At 43.8% G+C, this 21,742-nt stretch overlaps 1 protein-coding gene across 1 annotated transcript in view; it reads right to left on the reverse strand.

Moving 5' to 3' along the window:
* LOC121537990 (von Willebrand factor A domain-containing protein 5B1) overlaps positions 1 to 21,742 on the reverse strand; it is an 84,039-nt gene that overhangs the window by 28,637 nt on the left and 33,660 nt on the right. Inside the window, exons 9-14 of the mRNA XM_041845692.2 lie at positions 18,224 to 18,348; positions 10,596 to 10,772; positions 7,815 to 7,925; positions 7,179 to 7,381; positions 2,347 to 2,461; positions 1,309 to 1,494 (exon numbers count right to left, since the gene is read on the reverse strand). Of these exons, the coding sequence (XP_041701626.1) occupies positions 1,309 to 1,494; positions 2,347 to 2,461; positions 7,179 to 7,381; positions 7,815 to 7,925; positions 10,596 to 10,772; positions 18,224 to 18,348 (917 nt within the window). The remainder of the gene's footprint in view (positions 1 to 1,308; positions 1,495 to 2,346; positions 2,462 to 7,178; positions 7,382 to 7,814; positions 7,926 to 10,595; positions 10,773 to 18,223; positions 18,349 to 21,742) is intronic.

Below are 21,742 nucleotides of genomic sequence, written 5' to 3' on the forward strand. Positions count from 1 at the left end.
CATAAAATCGGCATCATAAAAAAAGACAGGATGCATTGCTGTTGAACCAGCCTTCGTTATAGTAGGCTTATAGGGTAAGGGTGGCCTACGGAGGGCTTTTTTTTTTCTTCTTTTTTTATGAACCGGAAACAAACACAGAGGTTCTCATCTCTCGTTTCATGATGGGCATGGAAACATATAGCCTACATCATTGAGGGGGTTTTACGCACGTCCAAAGCATGGCTAAAATAATGTAGGCCTGCCTACAATACATAGATAAAAAGGAAATGTCAAGTCACTGTTTTGCTCCTCTCAAACTTGATATTTTAATAAAGCTTTGGTGATTAAGATGTATTTCCAAGCAGTCTCATGACGAGCCAAACACTTTATTGGTGGTCTTGACTAGCCTACATGATTACATTGGGCAGGACACAAATAAAAAAATAATTAATTGAATGCGAAGCATACAGGCACCAAATCACATATTGGGCAGTGTTCATCACCACTGGATAGACTGCGTTTCCACTGTCAAAATGCATGCCATAACCAACTGCGTTACTGCTAAAACCAGCTTTTGGTTAGTCTTAAATATCCCTACCAGCGCTGCCTGAAATTAGCACTTGGATCATGTTTTAAGGACACGTCTCAAATATTTCCACCCCTCCCATCTGAGCGCAAGCGTGCTGATTTTAGACAGGTAAATTGCCGAACTTGGCGTTAGGGCTAGAAAATGCCAGTGCGCCAGTTTTTACATGACGATATTGCAAACTAATGTGCGTTTGACACTAGCGCCGCCTTAACGCCAACCGAAAATAGAGACCAGTGTCACGCCCTGGCTCTGGGGACTCTTGTATGTTGAGCCAGGGTGTTCGTTTCTTTGTGTAGTGTCTATGTTTCGTTTTCTATGTTCTGTTCTAGGTGATGTGTTTCTATGTTGGCCGGGGTGGTTCTCAATCAGAGGCAACGAGAATCAGCTGTTGCTTGTTGTCTCTGATTGGGAACCATACTTAGGCAGCCTGTTGTGCACTTGTGTTTTGTGGGATCTTGTTCCGTGTTGGTTTGTGTTCATAACCGAGGACTTCACGTTTCGTTTGGTTGTTTTGTATTTTGCATCGTGTTGCCAGTACACTATTAAAAAGATGTACGCATATGACGCTGCGCCTTGGTCCAATCATTATGACGATCGTGACAACCAGAGAATACCTATTGAATTGAAATAGCGGGGAACAGATACAGTCACATTCAGGACTGAGAATACTCAATATGTTAAACACACTATATGAATACATATTACATAGCCACTTTTTGTCAGGATGTAGGCCTACTTACAGACTTGGGGTTGGGATGGTAGCGTGTGGTGTCACAGACAACGCTGTAGCCAATCAGACGGTCCCCAGGGAACAGGAAGGTGGAGCCTACAGGGGAGAGCAACACTTCCTTGGTCTCAGGGAACAACCAGTCGATGGCAATGTCACTCAGCACTGGGGCCATGGTCTTCTTCAGAGACTTGATCATCTGGGAGAATATAAATAGACAGAAATACAGTTGAAATAGAATAGAAAGAGAGATCTATTGAAATTATTATTTTCAGTGACTTAATAATAATACTACTTTGGTGGGTGCTTATATTTGTCCTATTTCACACATGAACAAGTGTGTATTATATGCATGTGTGAATTGGAAATTCATTTTTTGCATATTCCAACTCTCCCTGAGACCCCCTCAGAGAGTGGGGTCACAGCCAGGGTCTGCCATTATCAACAACCCTGGAGCAATTAGGGTTAAGTGCCTTGCTCAACGGCACATTGACAGATTTTTCACCTTGTTGGCTCGGGGATTCAAACTAGCAACTATCTGGTTGCTGGCCCAACGCTCTAACCGCTAGGCTACCTGCCGCATATAGACAGAGAGATGCAGGTGACATAGCCTTGAGTTCCAACGTTATAGAAGTTAAGTACGGATCGCAAAAACATAGCATTCCGCGTTTGGGCTCGTGAGACTACAGATGGCATAGAATAGAGATCTATTGAAATTATTACGACATACCCAGTAACCCTCTGCCTGTACAATAAAATGGTGACATTGTATGTCTGCATGTCTCTGTTGCCTTGAGTTTTACATATTGGTAATGAGAAAACAAGCCTGTAAGCCTGTGAGAATGGAATAATTCATTCTTTCAAAAGTATGCTGTGGAGCAGACTGATTCTAATGGGTGTTTTGCTCAACAAAATTAATTGGTAATTGGTAACAGTAGAGAGCTCTCTGTCTGAATAATTTGCATCCACTGCATAATGACCCTCCTCTATGACGTTAAGAATAGCTGGTTGTCACAGAGAGGAGGATAAACATGTCATTGGAAATTAAGACCTTGGGCTGCAGTCTCTCCCCTTCTGCCAAGAACTGTGCCGTTCCTTTGGAAACAGTAGCCAGTCCAGTCACCAGTCTCCTGCAAGCACTCTGACCGATGCCGAAAGTGTAGCACCTGCCAACACAAGATACACATCTCCTTAGCTCAGGCTTAGAGAAAGACCTGAAAAGATCTATCTGTATCTGAGCCTAATAAAAGTCACACACCTTATCTCTCAGAGAAACATGCATTCCCTTACAGTGACAGACCTATTGAGATGGTCTGGTGGTACATAGTGGTGATGCTATATTACAAAACAGCCCCCCAACAAAGTATTGGGTTTTATCTGTAATGTAATTTGCAGCGCATCGTAGCAGAAAACTAAGATGCCAAACTGGAAATTGTATTTCAGTCTTGAAAGCCAAGACGTGCCTGGGGAGTGAGTTTCTTGAAAAGGAGAGCGAGAGAGAGAGAGAGAGAGAGAGAGAGAGAGAGAGAGTGAGAGAGTGAGAGACCGAAAGAGAGAGCGAGAGTGAGAGAGAGAGATTGAGAGATCGAGAGAGAGAGAGAGATCGCGAGAAAGGGAGAGAGAGAAATGATCGGACTTGGCTGATGAAGGTCTATTTTCATCATCCAGTCTAATGTTGCATCTCATCAGTTTTCTCATTAGGTTTGTCAATTACACTTCACACCTCATACTGAGGATGAATTAGAGATGGCTGAACACCAGCAGATGCACCAGCAATGCTCCTCTTTTTATTTTTTTTATTTTTATTTCACCTTTATTTAACCAGGTAAACCAGTTGAGAACAAGTTCTCATTTACAACTGCGACCTGGCCAAGATAAAGCAAAGCAGTGCGATTAAAAACAACAACCTCTGCATAATTGATGAGGTCAAACAGTGGGGATTAAAAAGGAAAAGCATCCTTTAGCATAGCTACATGTCTGACGTGGACTCCTGGGCGGTGTCCCAAATGTCCCAAAAGGTAGTGCACTACGTAGGGAATAGGGTGCCATTTGGGACGCAGTCCTGGTAGCAGAGATTCATTAGTATTTGCTCTGTCCACTGACCGGGGGTGTGCTGATTTGTGAGTGTGGAGCCATAATCATTCTGGATGCGTGGGCGGATTGGCCGGATCACTGTGTATCTAATCCAATCATCTAGGGGCATTCATCCATTAAAAAGGGGAAGACTTAAAGTCATTAAATCAGGAGTGGTTCAGGAGAGGATGACTGCGGACTGAGATTGCAGATGCAACAACCAAAGTGAAACAATAACCCATTCCCTGCAGAGAGTACTGTGTTATTGGCGTTCTTGCTCTATCAACAGCTGGTGTTATGATTCTGCAGGGGCATGTTCGGAGCGTCAGCGTGTTGCAGTGTTTGAAAATATTACCATTACCAATAACATATGACATTGTAGTCACACCGAATAATATCAAGAACTGTGCAAACATAAGGTGCATATTTCCAAGCTTCATTTTAAAAGGATTACTGAGCAAAAACAAGGTTTTGCACTTAAGCTCCCTCCAATCCCCTAGCCTTGATTACATGTCTGAATGGCTTGTTGTGCATAATAAGCATGAACAAGAGAGGGCATGCATTAGCAAGCCCCATCATATTGAATGGGTTAATTGCAACCATCGAAAGCCACCAGATTATCGCCATCTGATCTCTTGTTAAACCATCAATATGCTCTAAAATCACCCGCACAGCTGATCTCAATTGCAACCAACATAGGCCAGCAATTTACCGCTCCCTATCGGATGTCGAGATTCTCTTCTAGTCTTGATTGCAGCCAACATTTTCCAAGACTATTTCGCCCTCTGGTTGGTAATATTATCGGAACAACAGTCATACTTTTTGAGCAGACTAAGGGTGATTTATCTATTTGACAATCATTCCGTACAACTGAAATAAAGTATTTCCTTGTTTACCATGATCAAATCTACTGTGGCAATTTACCCAACACGTTGTACGAATGGAAAACTAATGTTGATGGTGTAAACCAGGGGTATTCAACCAGGGGTCCGTGGCCCCTTAGGGGTCTGTGAATGTACTGCAGGGGGTCCGTGAAAAAAATGAATATATACCAGTCAAAAGTTTGGACACACCTACTCATTCAAGGGTTTTTCTTTATTTTGACTTTTTTCTACATTGTAGAATAATAGTGAAGACATCAACTGCCAGGTCGCAGTTGTAAATGAGAACTTGTTCTCAACTGGCTTACCTGGTTAAATAAAGGTGAAATAAAAATAAAATAAAAATAAAAATAAAAACTACACATATGGAATCATGTAGTAACAAAAAAAGTGTTAAACAAATCAAAATATATTTTATATTTTATATTCTTCAAAGTAGCCACCCTTTGCCTTGATGACAGCTTTGCACACTCTTGGCATTCTCTCAACCAGCTTCGTGAGTTATAAAGAATAAAGAAAAACCCTTGAATGAGCAGGTGTGTCCACATTTTTGACTGGTACTGTACATACAGTGCATTCGGAAAGTATTCAGATCCCTTCTGTTTTTCGACATTTTGTTACGTTACAGCCTTATTCAAAAATGGATAAAAAAATTTTTTTTATCCTCATCAATCTACACACAATACCCCATAATATCAAAGCGAAAACAGGTTTTTAGAAATGTTTGCAAATGTATTAAAAATAAAAAACAGAAGTACTCAGACCCTTTGCTATGAGACTCAAAATTGAGCTCAGGTGCATCCTGTTTCCATTGATCATCCATGTTTCTACAACTTGATTGGAGTCCACCTGTGGTAAATTCAATTGATTAGACATCATTTGGAAAGGCACAATCCTGTCTATATAAGGTCCCACAGTTGACAGTGCATGTCAGAGCAAAAACCAAGCCTTGAGGTTGAAGGAATTTTCCATAGAGCTCCGAGACAGGATTGCACAGATCTGGGGAAGGGTACCAAAATATTTCTGCAGCATTGAAGGTTCCCAAGAACACAGTGGCCTCCATCCTTCTTAAATGGAAGATGTTTGCAACCACCAAGACTCTTCCTAGAAATGGCTGCCCGGCCAAACTGAGCAATCGGGGGAGAAGGGCCTTGGTCAGGGAGGTGACCAAGAACCCGATGGTCACTCTGACAGAGCTCCAGAGTTCCTCTGTGGAGATGGGAGAACCTTCCAGAAGGACAACCATCTCTGCAGCACTCCACCAATCAGGTCTTTATGGTAGAGTGGCCAGACGGAAGCCACTCCTCAGTAAAAGACACATGACAGCCCACTTGGAGTTTGCCAAACTTCACTTAAAGGACTCTCAGACCATGAGAAACAAGATTATCTGGTCTGATGACACCAAAATTGAACTCTTTGGCCTGAATGCCAAGCGTCACGTCTGGAGTAAACCTGGCACCATCCCTACGGTGAAGCAAGGTGGTGGCAGCATCATGTTGTGGGGATGTTTTGCAGCGGCAGGGACTGGGAGACTAGTCCGGATCGAGGGAAAGATGAATGGAGCAAAGTATATTAAAATATTATTATATTAGATCCTTGATGAAAACCTGCTCCAGAGCGCTCAGGATCTCAGACTGGGGCAAAGGTTCACCTTCCAACAGGACAACGACCCTAAGCACACAGCCAAGACAACGCAGAAGTGGCTTCGGGACAAGTATCTGAATGTCCTTGAGTGGCCCAGCCAGAGCCCGGACTTGAACCTGATCGAACATCTCTGGAGAGACCTGAAAATAGCTGTGCAGCAACACTCCCCATCCAACCTGACAGAGCTTGAGAGGATCTGCCTAGAAGAATGGGAGAAACTCCCCAAATATAGGTGTGCCAAGCTTGTAGCGTCATCCCCAAGAAGACTAGAGGCTCTAATCGCTGCCAAAGGTGCTTCAACAAAGTAAAGGGTCTGAATACTTATGTAAATATGATATTTCTGTTTTTAAAATTGTAATACACAATCATTTATAAAAACCTGTTTTTGCTTTGTCATTATTGGGTATTGTGTGCAGATTGATGAGGATTTTTATTTATTTAATCCATTTTAGAATAAGGCTGTAACCTAACAAAATGTGGAAAAAGTCAAGGGGTCTGAATACTTTCTGAATGCACTGTAATCTTCCCCCACCCCCCATAAAAAAAAGGTGGTTGTCCCACTGGCTATCATAAGTTGAATGCACCAATTTGTAAGTCGCTCTGGATAAGAGTGTCTGCTAAATTATGTAAATGTAATAAATTAATCTATTTTTTTAATCAAATTAAAATGTAGTGTATAAAGTTATTTCAAATGGCATATATTATATAATTTTTCCATTGGTGAAATGTTTGAATGAAATATAGGCCTACTACTTCTATATTCTTATATTCTAATTAGTATTTTTACATTCATCAGCCTTACAGCTTCCGATGTTCCTGATAGGTCGATATTTCATTGGGGGCGGGAGTAGAGAATCTAGACCAGCTGTCTGGTATCATAATCACTAGACACTGTAACAACGAGAGATCAACTGATTTGCTGGTTTATCCTTGTGGGTTTTTCGTTTCAATCAAGCTTAGTTTAGCCTGCAGGTGCATGTAATCTCCCGTTAATAGCGTTTTAACAGCGCTGGAGCTAAAAACTGTAAACTGTATAGCTCATGAGACTGTGTATGCAAGGTGCTATGGGCAATTCCACGGTAACGGAATTACATTATGGTTACCTGATCTGTACTCCCCAGAATATAGACTCTTAGCTATCATTTGACATCCAATTTTATATGCTCCTATGAACTTCACATGTTGGTGCTCATGGGTTCTTTTCGATGGAAATGCCATCATTTTGAATAGGGTGGTCTATAGCAATTGGAGACAACAAAGTTAAGTAAGTTGATGGTGTGTTTACCTGGTGTAGCGGGCATGGCTGCGGACGAGCTCGATGACCTTCCCTGTGTTGCTGACGGCCCCATCTGTGAGCAGGAAGAGCATGCGTGGATGACCCACGTGCATGGGCTGCCTCAGGATCCAGTTGAGTGGTGCCAGGATGTTGGTGCCGCCCATGTCAGCTCGGATCTTCCTGATGTACTCACAAGCCATGGTTACTGTTTCCTGAAGCATGGAGATGACAGGGGAGAAGCATTTTACTAGTCTCAAGTCTCTTGTGACAGACACTTGTACAGAGGCAGACAAGCGTGTCTGTGACTTATACTCACACTACGACTAACTTTACAGTTATATTTTTTGACATTTAGCAGACGCTCTTAACCAGAACGACTTACAGGAGCAATTAGGGTTAAGTGCCTTGCTCAAGGGCACATTGACAGATTTTTCACCTTGTTGGCTCAGGGATTCGAACCAGCGATATTTTGGTTACTGGCCCAACGCTCTTAACCGCTATGCTACCTGTCGCCCCTACCTGTACTACTTGTAGCTGTGGAATCTGGCATGCAAGATTAAGCATTTACTAATAGAGATTTTATCACTGACAAGCAGTTCAATAATATTGAAAAAATAAACACTATATGTTCTGCCTGCCTCATACCTCATCATAGCTCTGACTGGTAGTAAACAGTGTTTTGAATGTGGAGCCGAAGCCGATGATGTTGAAGAGGCTGGCAGGCACAATGCTCTTCAGGATCACCACCATGGCATCCTGGGAACAGAACAGACATGACAGAAACACAAGGTCAAGATGAAGGAGAGGAGAATGAAAAAAGGGGGAAATATGGAGAGAGAGAGAGAGAGAGAGAGAGAGAGGGAGAGAGAGAGGGAGAGAGAGAAAGAGGGAGAGAGAGAGGGAAAGAGAGAAAGAGGGAGAGAGAGAGGGAAAGAGAGAAAGAGGGAGAGAGAGAGGGAAAGAGAGGGAGGGAGAGAGAGAGAGAGCAAGAGAAAGCGAGAGAGAGGGAACGAGAGAGGGAGAGAGAGAGAGGGAAAGCGAGAGAGAGAGGGAGAGAGAGAGAGGGAGAGAGAGAGGGGGGAGGGAGAGAGAGGGAAAGAGAGATGGAGACAGAGAGAGGGAAAGAGAGAGAGAGGGAGAGGGGGAGAGAGAGAGAGAGGGAAAGAGAGAGAGGAGAGCGAGAGGGAGATAGGGAGAAAGAGAGACAGAGAGAGAGAGAGAGAGAGCAAGAAAATAAAAGGAAGAAGAACAAGACAGTCAATCTTTAAGACATTCTCTAACAACCAGCCTTGTTCACCTGGCTGCAAGTGTTCTTCTTGACCTTCAAACATTTTCGGCTGCAGCAGTTTGACCAGATTACAACTCTAAGCCATCTTCTCAGCAGGCTGGTTATTATACACTGGAGAGCGTCTTTGTGGTGCACTAGAGAAGTGCCATATAATTATGATTATCTCTGTGTGACAGAGGTGCGGGCCAGTGTATTATTAGAAAGAGTATGTTCAATAACAAACCATTCATTCCAAGTTTGGCTGTAATCATATTTCACTGTATTATGTATTTATTTTTTTACACCATATTGTGTATTTAATACCCTTTCAATGTGAAAGTTTTATTTATTTATGACTGGAAAAACCAATTCAAATCAAAGTTTATTGGTCGCGTACACAGATTTGCAGATGTTATCGCAGGTGCAGTGAAATGCTTGTGTTACCAGCTCCAACACTGCAGTAATACCTAGCAATAATAAGATAAAATAAAATAATACTATACACACATAATCCAAAAAACTAAAGAAATTAAGAAATATCAGAACGACCGGAATATAAATATATACACTGAGTACACAAATCATTAAGAACACCTTCCTATTATTGAGTTTCACATCCTTTTGCCCTCAGAACAGCCTCAATTCATTGGGGCATGGACTTACAAGGGACTCTACAGGGATGCTGACCCATGTTGACTCCAATGCTTCCCACAGTTGAGTCATGTTGGCTGGATGTCCTTTGGGTGGTGGTCCATTCTTGATACACACGGGAAACTGTTGAGCGTGAAAAACCCAGCAACGTTGCAGTTCTTGACACACTCAAACCGGTGCGCCTGGCACCTACTACCATACCCCGTTCAAAGACACTTAAATACCCTCTGAATGGCACACATTCACAATCCCATGTCTCAATTGTCTCAAGGCTTAAAAATCCTTCTTTAACCTGTCTCCTCCCCTTCATCTACACTGATTGAAGTGGATTTAACAGGTGATATCAATAACGTATCATAGCTTTCACCTGAATTCACCTGGTCAGTCTATATCATGGAAAGAGCAGGTGTTCTTAATGTTTTGTACACTCAGTGTGTAATGGTGAAGAGAAAGTAAATCCTGTAATTTCTGTGTTGCTATGACAAAAAGTTTACAGAAATGATTTCCTTTCTTTTACTCTCTAAAATACATAAATACAACTCTCCTCTGACCCAGTAACAGTAATGGCATTTTCTCTGTCATAAAGCATGCACGTATGAAGCACGTGTTATATGTAATGGACTTTCTTCATGACATGCAGCAATACAGAGAAAGTCAATAGGGAAGGTTATACCAGAGATTGATTAGAGAGACAGCTCACAGGAAAGTTCAATGTTTTTTGTCCATTTCAAGTCGTTGTGAACATAAAAAATCTCCACTGCTCTTTCTCCCCCTTCATTTTCAAAGGTGGTATCAAATTGGTGCTCGCTAGCATTTTGGGGTCGCTGGCATTTTGAGGTCATAGAAATCTCTCTTTCTCCTTATATTCAGTAAAAGACTATCACATTGGGGCCTGGCATTTTGGGGGACTTTCTGGCAGATTAAAGAAACTGAGGAGAAATGATTACATCATCACTGGTCTGACCTGGCTGGGCCTTTAAGTGTCAAGATGTCATAGGGAGAGGAGGCCCATCTCTCCCCAATCAGAAGATGTCTGAGTATGAGTCACGCTACCCTGCTGTGCGTAACAGACCAACAGGGGTTAGTCAAACATCACTGTCTCAGCCCAGCCTAATCAGGTAACATTACAGTCAGATGCACTGGAAATAAATAAATAAATAATATGCCACTTAGCAGACGCTTTTATCCAAAGCGACTTACAGTCATGCGTGCATACATTTTTGTGTATGGGTGGTCCCGGGGATCGAACCCACTACCCTGGCAAATAAAGGCTGAGATGAGATGAGTTTCCATTGACCTTTCCATCAAATGACCAGTGAGTCTTTGAGTCATTAATAGCACAATATGAATGCATAGCCTCTTACATATCTAATTAGTAAACTACGTTATTCCTTCATCATTTAGTTGCCCTTAAGTCTAACTACACTGTTTCAGTTCATTATGCTTATGCACTTCTTATGAATAGGTTACGTATGGGTTATGAATGTGTTATGAAGTCATGACAGTACCTTGACACAGCTGATGTTGACCCCGCTCATGCTCCCACTGCGGTCGATGAGGAAGATGAACTCTCCATGCACCTTCGTCAGGTCAGAGGTCATGGACTTGAGGTCTGGGCAGAAGTTGAGCATAACCGCAGGGTTGTGGAGGATGTCCTTGTGGAGACGCTTACGAATGATATCCACCTTCACTTGGCCACATGGTCAGAGGATAACATGATGAGAGGGTGAGAGAAGTGCTTGAGATCTAGTCTATACATGGTCAGAGGATAACATGATGAGAGGGTGAGAGAAGTGCTTGAGATCTAGTCTACATGGTCAGAGGATGCAGTAAGAAAAGGGTTAAAGAAAGAGAATGAGATCCCAATCACATCATGCAAGCTTTGAATAAGAGCCATATTCACATTCAGCAATAACTTTGTACATGTAATTTTTTTATACATAACTTACATATCACATTTGATAAGAAAAGCATTATGGTTTTATTAAAAGGAGCTATAGCTCTACAACACAGCTGTTTCCTTCATGCTAAGATGCATTAGATACGTAGATCTAACACTAAAATATTCTCCATATGGAACGTTTTTGATAAGCTGATTTCATCTATGCTTCTTAAATAAAAATGTATAATTCAAGGTAATTATGGTTGGGAATTTGTTTTAAATTGGACCCAAATTATTTGAGAGAGAAAGGGCACTCGATCAATTGGTGCATGTGTTCTTGCAGGTAGAAATTCCAAGCAGAACACTGAGGACCATTGGTGGTTTCCATAGTAACCCCTTTTTATCCCACACATCATTTTAGGCTAAGTGTCCTCTCTCTCCCTCCCATTGAGGTCTACTGGTCACTTAAGGATGTAATTGTATCTACCACCGTAGTGCCATTCAGACATGTGGAGAATAAGGTACAATCTGTACTGACACGATTTCACCTCAAGAAAAATAATAAACTCACCATTCAAACAACATACTGTATCTCCAATGTGTATCATTCATATGTGGTTTTAAAATGATCTCAGATAGGTTGAAATAAATAAATTGCTTTCATATAATAATAATGGACACAAGAATAATGGAAAACACTACTAATACAGGCCAAACCAGGTCTACCAAATCATGCAAAATGGGCAAAAGGTGTGGATATGCACACCCTTACGGAAAGAAAATTGCAGTCAGAGTGCAGTATAACTGCAGTACACTGTAGTATAACTGTAGTTAGTGTGCAGTATAACTGCAGTACACTGTGGTATAACTGTAGTTAGTGTGCAGTATAACTGCAGTACACTGTAGTATAACTGTAGTTAGTGTGCAGTATAACTGCAGTACACTGTGGTATAACTGTAGTTAGTGTGCAGTATAACTGCAGTACACTGTAGTATAACTGTAGTTAGTGTGCAGTATAACTGCAGTACACTGTAGTATAACTGTAGTCAGTGTGTAGTATAACTGCAGTACACTGTAGTATAACTGTAGTCAGAGTGCAGTATAACTGCAGTACACTGTAGTATACAGTGGGGGAAAAAGGTATTTAGTCAGCCACCAATTGTGCAAGTTCTCCCACAAAAAGATGAGAGAGGCCTGTAATTTTCATCATAGGTACACGTCAACTATGACAGACAAATTGAGAAAAGAAAATCCAGAAAATCACATTGTAGGATTTTTTATGAATTTATTTGCAAATTATGGTGGAAAATAAGTATTTGGTCACCTACAAACAAGCAAGATTTCTGGCTCTCACAGACCTGTAACTTCTTCTTTAAGAGGCTCCTCTGTCCTCCACTCGGTTACCTGTATAAATTTGCACCTGTTTGAACTTGTTATCAGTATCAAAGACACCTGTCCACAACCTCAAACAGTCACACTCCAAACTCCACTAGGCCAAGACCAAAGAGCTGTCAAGGGACACCAGAAACAAAATTGTAGACTGCACCAGGCTGGGAAGACTGAATCTGCAATAGGTAAAGCAGCTTGGTTTGAAGAAATCAACAGTGGGAGCAATTATTAGGAAATGGAAGACATACAAGACCACTGATAATCTCCCTTGATCTGGGGCTCCACACAAGATCTCACCCCATGGGGTCAAAATGATCACAAGAACGGTGAGCAAAAATCCCAGAACCACACGGGGGACCTAGTGAATGACCTGCAGAGCTGGGACCAAAGTAACAAAGCCTACCATCAGTAACACACTACGCCGCCAGGGACTCAAATCCTGCAGTGCCAGATGTGTCCCCCTGCTTAAGCCAGTACATGTCCAGGCCCGTCTGAAGTTTGCTAGAGTGCATTTGGATGATCCAGAAGAGGATTGGGAGAATGTCATATGGTCAGATGAAGCCAAAATATAACTTTTGGGTCAAAACTCAACTCGTCGTGTTTGGAGGACAAAGAATACTGAGTTGCATCCAAAGAACACCATACCTACTGTGAAGCATGGGGGTGGAAACATCATGCTTTGGGGCTGTTTTTCTGCAAAGGGACCAGGACGACTGATCCGTGTAAAGGAAAGAATTAATGGGGCCATGTATCGTGAGATTTTGAATGAAAACCTCCTTCCATCAGCAAGGGCATTGAAGATGAAACGTGGCTGGGTCTTTCAGCATGACAATGATCCCAAACACACCGCCCGGGCAACGAAGGAGTGGCTTCGTAAGAAGCATTTCAAGGTCCTGGAGTGGCCTAGCCAGTCTCCAGATCTCAACCCCATAGAAAATCTGCAACAGTGTGTGAAACAGTGTGCAACAGTGTGTGAAAACCTTGTGAAGACTTACAGAAAACGTTTGACCTGTGTCTTCGCAAGGTTTTCACACACTGTTGCTGGTATTTTGGCCCATTCCTCCATGCAGATTTCCTCTAGAGCAGTGATGTTTTGGGGCTGTCGCTGGGCAACACGGACTTTCAACTCCCTCCAAAGATTTTCTATGGGGTTGAGATCTGGAGACTGGCTAGGCCACTCCAGGACCTTGAAATGCTTCTTACGAAGCCACTCCCTCGTTGCCCGGCGGTGTGTTTGGGATCATTGTCATGCTGAAAGACCCAGCCACGTTTCATCTTCAATGCCCTTGCTGATGGAAGGAGGTTTTCACTCAAAATCTCATGATACATGGCCCCATTCATTCTTTCCTTTACACGGATCAGTCGTCTGTCCCTTTGCAGAAAAACAGCCCCAAAGCATGATGTTTCCACCCCCATGCTTCACAGTAGGTATGGTGTTCTTTGGATGCAACTCAGCATTCTTTGTCCTCCAAACACGACGAGTTGAGTTTTTACCAAAAAGTTCTATTTTGGTTTCATCTGACCATATGACATTCTCCCAATCCTCTTCTGGATCATCCAAATGCACTCTAGCAAACTTCAGACGGGCCTGGACATGTACTGGCTTAAGCAGGGGGACACGTCTGGCACTGCAGGATTTGAGTCCCTGGCGGCGTAGTGTGTTACTGATGGTAGGCTTTGTTACTTTGGTCCCAGCTCTCTGCAGGTCATTCACTAGGTCCCCCGTGTGGTTCTGGGATTTTTGCTCACCGTTCTGTGATCATTTTGACCCTCACGGGTGAGATCTTGCGTGGAGCCCCCAGATCGAGGGAGATTATCAGTGGTCTTGTATGTCTTCCATTTCCTAATAATTGCTCCCACAGTTGATTTCTTCAAACCAAGCTGCACCTATTGCAGATTCAGCTTCCCAGCCTGGTGCAGGCTACAATTTTGTTTCTGGTGTCCTTTGACAGCTCTTTTGGTCTTGGCCATAGTGGAGTTTGGAGTGTGACTGTTTGAGGTTGTGGACAGGTGTCTTTATACTGATAACAAGTTCAAACAGGTGCCATTAATACAGGTAACTGAGTGAGGACAGAGGAGCCTCTTAAAGAAGAAGTTACAGGTCTGTGAGAGCCAGAAATCTTGCTTGTTTGTAGGTGACCAAATACTTATTTTCCACCATAATTTGCAAATAAATTCATTAAAAACCCTACAATGTGATTTTCTGGATTTTTTTCCCTCAATTTGTCTGTCATAGTTGACGTGTACCTATGATGAAAATTACAGGCCTCTCTCATCTTTTTGTGGGAGAACTTGCACAATTGGTGGCTGACTAAATACTTTTTCCCCCCACTGTAACTGTAGTCAGGGTACAATATAATGGCAGTACACTGTAGTATAACTGAAGTCAGAGTGTGATGGATATTTTTTAGTGGACTATGAGATAAAACTGGGTTAATCACGAACATAGAGTTAGAATTCTTTGTTGCTGGGCCAGGAACTTAATTGGGTAATTTCACTGTGTGTGTGGGGGTAAAGTGGGAATCTGACCTAGGGTCGAATTGCTCGCTCTTACTTAAATCCATGGCTGTCCTACTTTATCAGAGAGACTGAAACCAGACTGTGGCCTTTTGCCTCTCTCCTCAAACAAAGCGGAAGGAGCGGCCAGGGTAGGGAAGAGTTCAGGCTAAACCTTTGTCTCTCCTGGGGTATCTTCTTGATTGATTAAAGCATGATGGGGTGGGGTTTTGTGTATGTTTGAAAGATTTAAGTATGGACCTCTCATGTCCAACAATCAGTCTTCAGGTCAAGCCCGGGAGAGCCGGGGTTGAACAGAGTTTAAACTAAACATGAGTATTTTTGCAAGATAAGGGATTGATTGATTGTATTACTATTGATTCTGAACTGAATGAAAGTCGAATTTAGCCGCCATCATAGACAAAGGAAGTGGACGGAGCAATAAAGAGCGGGAAACTAAAGAGGGAGGGATTTTAAGCTAGGATGTGGGTGAAGGAGACTATATATAGAGGGATAGAAAGAGTGAGAGGGGGGCTACTCTACAGACCAGCACAGGCTTTGTTGAATTGAAATAAAGTCACTCTTGATTCTACAAAAACTCTGGAAGGACTTTGATTTTTGTGTCAAGATCGTTTATAGATGGGACGGACCAAGGCGCAGCGTGATATGCCAACATGTTTATTTAACGAATAAACACACAACAAAACAACAAACGAAACGTGAAGTCCAAGGTAGCACACACCTTACACGGAACAAGATCCCACAACCCACTAGTGCCAATAGGCTGCCTAAGTATGGTCCCCAATCAGAGACAAAGAGCGACAGCTGCCTCTGATTGAGAACCACACCGGCCAACATAGATCTAGACATACTAGATTCTACAACAATGAACAAACACAACACGGAATATACACACCCTGACTCAACAAATAAACGTCCCCTGAGTCAGGGCGTGACAGTACCCCCCCCCCCAAAGGTGCGGACTCCGACCGCGCCACAGAAACATAACAGGGTAGGGGCCAGGTGGACTTTCCGCCTCGGAGGCGGATCCGGCTCCGGGCGTGACCACCACCTATTCTCCGCCTCCCTGTTGCGCCCCTGGTCAGGTCTGGACCTCGGCGCGCTGCTTCCCCTCTCCTTCCTCCCATGAAGTACCAAGCCCTGTCTGGACCCTGGTGTGGGAGACCCCGAACCTGGAGAGAGGCTGACGTCTGGGTCTGGACTGGAACCGCTGACTGGAGCTGGACCCGACGACGGTGGAGCAAACTGCTCTGGCTCCGGAGTGGAGCCGCTGACCGGAGCTGGATCAGACACCGGTGGAGCGGACTGCTCTGGCTCCGGAGTGGAGCCGCTGACCGGAGCTGGACTGGACCCCGGTGGAGCGGATTGCTCTGGCTCCGGAGTGGAGCAGCTGACCGGAGCTGAACTGGGCACCGGTGGAGTGGACTGCTCTGGCTCCGGAGTGGATCCGCTGACCGGAGCTGGACCTGACCCCGGTGGAGCGGATTGCTCTGGCTCCGGAGTGGAGCAGCTGACCGGAGCTGAACTGGGCACCAGTGGAGCGGACTGCTCTGGCTCCGGAGTGGAGCAGATGACCGGTGCCGGACCAGGCACCGGTGGAACAGGCACGGGCCGTGCCGGACTGGACACACGCACCACTGGCTTGGTGCGGGGAGCAGGAACGGGCCGGACCGGGCTGACGACGCGCACCACTGGCTTGGTGCGGGAGCAGGAAACGGGCCGGACCGGGCTGACGACGCGCACCACTGGCTTGGTGCGGGGAGCAGGAACGGGTCGTACCCGACTGGCGACGCGCACCACTGGCCTGGTGCGGGGAGCAGGAACAGGCCGGGCTGGGCTGGCGACGCGCACCACTGGCTTGGTGCGAGGAGCAGGAACAGGCCGGGCCGGGCTGGGAACGCGCACCACTGGTTTGGTGCGAGGAGCAGGAACGGGCCGGACCGGACTGCGAAGGCGGACTGGAGGTCTGGAGCGGAGAGCTGGCACAACCCGTCCTGGCTGGCTGCCCACTTTCGCACTACACATGCGGGGCGCTGGCACAGGACGTACAGGACAGTGCCTGAACACTGGCGACACAGTACGTAGCTCCGCATAACACAGAGCCTGCCCAGTCACACGCTTCCTCGCGTGAGTACGGGGAGTTGGCTCTGCTCTAACACTAGGCTCCGCCAACCACCCTTTTAGCCCCCCAAAAAAATGTTCTTGGGGCTGTCTCTCGGGCTTCTTCCTCGGCCGGCACCTTCTGCGTTGCCGCTGCTCCTCTCTATACCGCGCCTCCACTGTCTCCTCCCAAGGACGGCGATCCATCCCGGCCTGAATCTCCTCCCAAGTCCAAGATCCCTTACCGTCCAGTATCTCCTCCCAGGTCCAGGCTGTCTGCTCTTGGACACGCTGCTTGGTCCTCGTTTGGTGGGATCTTCTGTCACGTTCGTTTATAGACGGGACGGACCAAGGCGCAGCGTGATATGCATACATGTTTATTTATATTGAATAAACACACAACAAAACAGCAAACGAAACGTGAAGTCCAAGGTAGCACACAAACAACATACCTTACACGGAACAAGATCCCACAACCCACTAGTGCCAATAGGCTGCCTAAGTATTGTCCCCAATCAGAGACAACGAGCGACAGCTGCCTCTGATTGAGAACCACACCGGCCAACATAGATCTAGACATACTAGATTCTACAACAATGAACAAACACAACACGGAATATACACACCCTGACTCAACAAATAAACGTCCCCTGAGTCAGGGCGTGACATTTTGATAAAGTATAGTGATTAATTTCCACAACAAGTGCAGTATAACTGCAGTACACTGTTGTATAACTGTAGTCAGAGTGCAGTATAACTGCAGTTCACTGTAGTATAACTGTAGTCAGTGTGCAGTATAACTGCAGTACACTGTAGTATAACTGTAGTCAGTGTGCAGTATAACTGCAGTACACTGTAGTATAACTGCAGTATGCTACAAATACTGCGTCCAAAATAACACTGTTTTCTTACTGCAGTAATTTTGCAGTGTAACTGCAGTTACAGTGCAGTATAACTGCAGTTCAACTGCAGTTATTCTGCAATTACTGCATCCAAAATACCACAGTCGACTGCAGTTACTGCACTTTTACTGCAGTTTCAAAACTGGTATATTTTCTTGTAAGGGAGATCTCATTATCTGTTGTTATTGAATATTCATGATTCTATATGCTTTTCTGCTCTAATTATAAGCAGCATCTTGCCATTTTACGAAGCCTCTTTAATCTATGTGAGTCTTCTCAGACAGCTGTCACTCAATAAGGCTACTTGGTAAGACGCTGATCACATCAGATCAGATGCAGCACTCACTTTCTTTTCATTACTGGAGTCCTTCTTGATGGCCTTGATGTAGTCACTCTTCCCTGTGAGGTGTTCATCGTACTCCTCCAGTGTCATGTCTCCATCCTCAATCAGCACATGTGGCAGATGAGGATCTAGCAGGAAACAATGGGCACTAGACTAATATGGTACAGTATCACCTTGACAACAAGCAGGTTTCAGTGTAAGCCATAACACTGATAGAAGGGTACAATACACAATTCCTGCAAAACCTGTCAGAGAAAAGGCAGACGTGGCCAAGTAGTATATATTTCTGTCACAGACTAATCTCGGTTAACCCATAACTAAAGTCTTGCGTAAATGGTCAGGTGCTCGATTAAGTTCTGGGTGTTAAGAGAAGAGATAGAACGAGGAAAGGAACCGTAATGAAGAGCTCCACCCACTCTCTTTGCAAGTTACGAGCCAAAGTCTATTGGCCAAATTACATTTTACATTTTTACATTTTCGTCATTTAGCAGACGCTCTTATCCAGAGCGACTTACAAATGTCCCCTCCACTTCCGAAATTCAAAAAATGCTAATACCAGCGAAATCGTGATTTGTCCTGAGCACCGAAACTAATGCTGCTTGTTAACTCACGCATCCCGTTTTATCATGACAGATCTACGGTACCATTTATGTTTACGTAGTTTGTCCATGAGTGATTAGTCAGACTGAGGTCCCTCTTGGATTTTGATTCCAGAGAAATGCTGCTGTTGTCAAGTCAATATACCAGCTCCACTACTGTGATTGAAAGTGCTTTGCTATTTTCTGCTCATATTCTTCTCTCCACAGGCATCTCTCAATACATCTCTCTGCAGTGACCTTCACGGCGAGCTGTTTTTATTGACCATTTAGTAAATCAAGCTTTTGATGAAAACCGTCCAACAATCACTTTTTAAAATCATTTTAAGTGAATTCGCTATACAAAAACTCAGGGAAAACTGCTTCCGGCAAGCACTCCTTCCATCTCTTTATTGCCATGGCCATCTGGTTGTGCTCAGCAGTCTCCTTGATGAGATTGAAACCCCAGTCCCACAGTGGGCTGAATTGAATTGCACAGCAAGCCCAACTGGCCCCAGGTCCGTTTGTAGACAAAGCCATCTCTTTAGAGCCTATTGGATAGGAAATCTGGGGACTAATTCCTGCCTCTGGGAGACAACTAGCCCACGCAGAGATTAAGACAACCAGGAGAGGACTAAGAGAGAGAAAGAGAGAGGGGGGGGGGGAGTTAAAAGAAAGAGAGAGAGAGATAGCTTCCACAAAGCTGTGAACGATCTGAGAGACAAGGCAAGAAGGGCCTTCTATGCCATCAAAAAGAACATAAAATTTGACATACCAATTAGGATCTGGCAAAAAATACTTGAATCAGTTATAGAACCCATTGGCCTTTATGGTTGTGAGGTCTGGGGTCCGCTCACCAACCAAGAATTCACAAAATGGGACAAACACCAAATTGAGACTCTGCATGCAGAATTCTGCAAAAATATCCTCTGTGTACAACGAAAAACACCAAATAATGCATGCAGAGCAGAATTAAGCCGATACCCGCTAATTATCAAAATCCAGAAAAGAGCCGTTAAATTCTATAACCACTTAAAAGGAAGCGATTCCCAAACCTTCCATAACAAAGCCATCACCTACAGAGAGATGAACTTGGAGAAGAGTCCCCTAAGTAAGCTGGTACTGGGGCTCTGTTCACAAACACAAACCGACCCCACAGAGCCCCAGGACAACAACAACTACACAATTAGACCCAACCAAATCATGAGAAAACTAAAAGAGAATTACTTGACACATTGGAAAGAATTAACAAAAACTAGACTAGAATGCTATTTGGCTCTAAACAGAGAGTACACAGTGGCAGAATACCTGACCACTGTGACTGACCCAAACTTAAGGAAAGCTTTGACTATGTACAGACTCAGTGAGCATAGCCTTGCTATTGAGAAAGGCCGCCGAAGGCAGACCTGGATCTCAAGAGAAGACAGGCTATGTGCACACTGCCCACAAAATGAGGTGGAAACTGAGCTGCACTTCCTAACCTCCTGCCAAATGTATGACCATATTAGAGACACATATTTCCCTCAGATTACAGAGATCCACAAAGAATTCAAAAAAACAACAGTTTTTGATAAACTCCCTTATCTACTGGGTGAAAAACCACAGTGTGCCATCACAGCAGAAATATTTGTGACCTGTTGCCACAAGAAAAGGGCAACCAGTGAAGAACAAACACCATTGTAAATACAACCCATATTTATGTTTATTTATTTTCCCATTTGTACTTCAACTATTTGCACATTGTTACAACACTGTATATATACATAATATGATATTTGAAATGTCTTTATTCTTTTGGAACTTCTGAGTGTAATGTTTACTGTTAATATTTATTTCACTTTTGTTTACTATCTACTTCACTTGCTTTGGCAATGTTAACATACGTTTTCCATGCCAATAAAGCCCTTAAATTGAATTGAAATTGAGAGAGAGAGAGAGAGAGAGAGAGAGAGAGAGAGAGAGAGGGGAAGAGAGAGAGAGAGAGGAGGAGAGAGAGAGAGAGAGAGAGAGAGAGAGGGAGGAGAGAAGAAGAAAGTAAGGTATATATATATATATATATATATATATATATATATATATATATATAACAGTGGGGGAAAAAAGTATTTAGTCAGCCACCAATTGTGCAAGTTCTCCCACTTAAAAAGATGAGAGAGGCCTGTAATTTTCATCATAGGTACATGTCAACTATGACAGACAAATTGAGAAAAGAAAATCCAGAAAATCACATTGTAGGATTTGTTATGAATTTATTTGCAAATTATGGTGGAAAATAAGTATTTGGTCACCTACAAACAAGCAAGATTTCTGGCTCTCACAGACCTGTAACTTCTTCTTTAAGAGGCTCCTCTGTCCTCCACTCGTTACCTGTATTAATGGCACCTGTTTGAACTTGTTATCAGTATAAAAGACACCTGTCCACAACCTCAAACAGTCACACTCCAAACTCCACTATGGCCAAGACCAAAGAGCTGTCAAAGGACACCAGAAACAAAATTGTAGACCTGCACCAGGCTGGGAAGACTGAATCTGCAATAGGTAAGCAGCTTGGTTTGAAGAAATCAACTGTGGGAGCAATTATTAGGAAATGGAAGACATACAAGACCACTGATAATGTCCCTCGATCTGGGGCTCCACGCAAGATCTCACCCCGTGGGGTCAAAATGATCACAAGAACAGTGAGCAAAAATCCCAGAACCACACGGGGGGACGTAGTAAATGACCTGCAGAGAGCTGGGACCAAAGTAACAAAGCCTACCATCAGTAACACACTGCGCCGCCAGACGTCTCCCCCTGCTTAAGCCAGTACATGTCCAGGCCCGTCTGAAGTTTGCTAGAGTGCATTTGGATGATCCAGAAGAGGATTGGGAGAATGTCATATGGTCAGATGAAACCAAAATAGAACTTTTTGGTAAAAACTCAACTTGTCGTGTTTGGAGGACATAGA

The sequence above is a fragment of the Coregonus clupeaformis genome, chromosome 24, assembly GCF_020615455.1.
Source record: "Coregonus clupeaformis isolate EN_2021a chromosome 24, ASM2061545v1, whole genome shotgun sequence".
Lineage (NCBI taxonomy): Eukaryota > Metazoa > Chordata > Actinopteri > Salmoniformes > Salmonidae > Coregonus > Coregonus clupeaformis.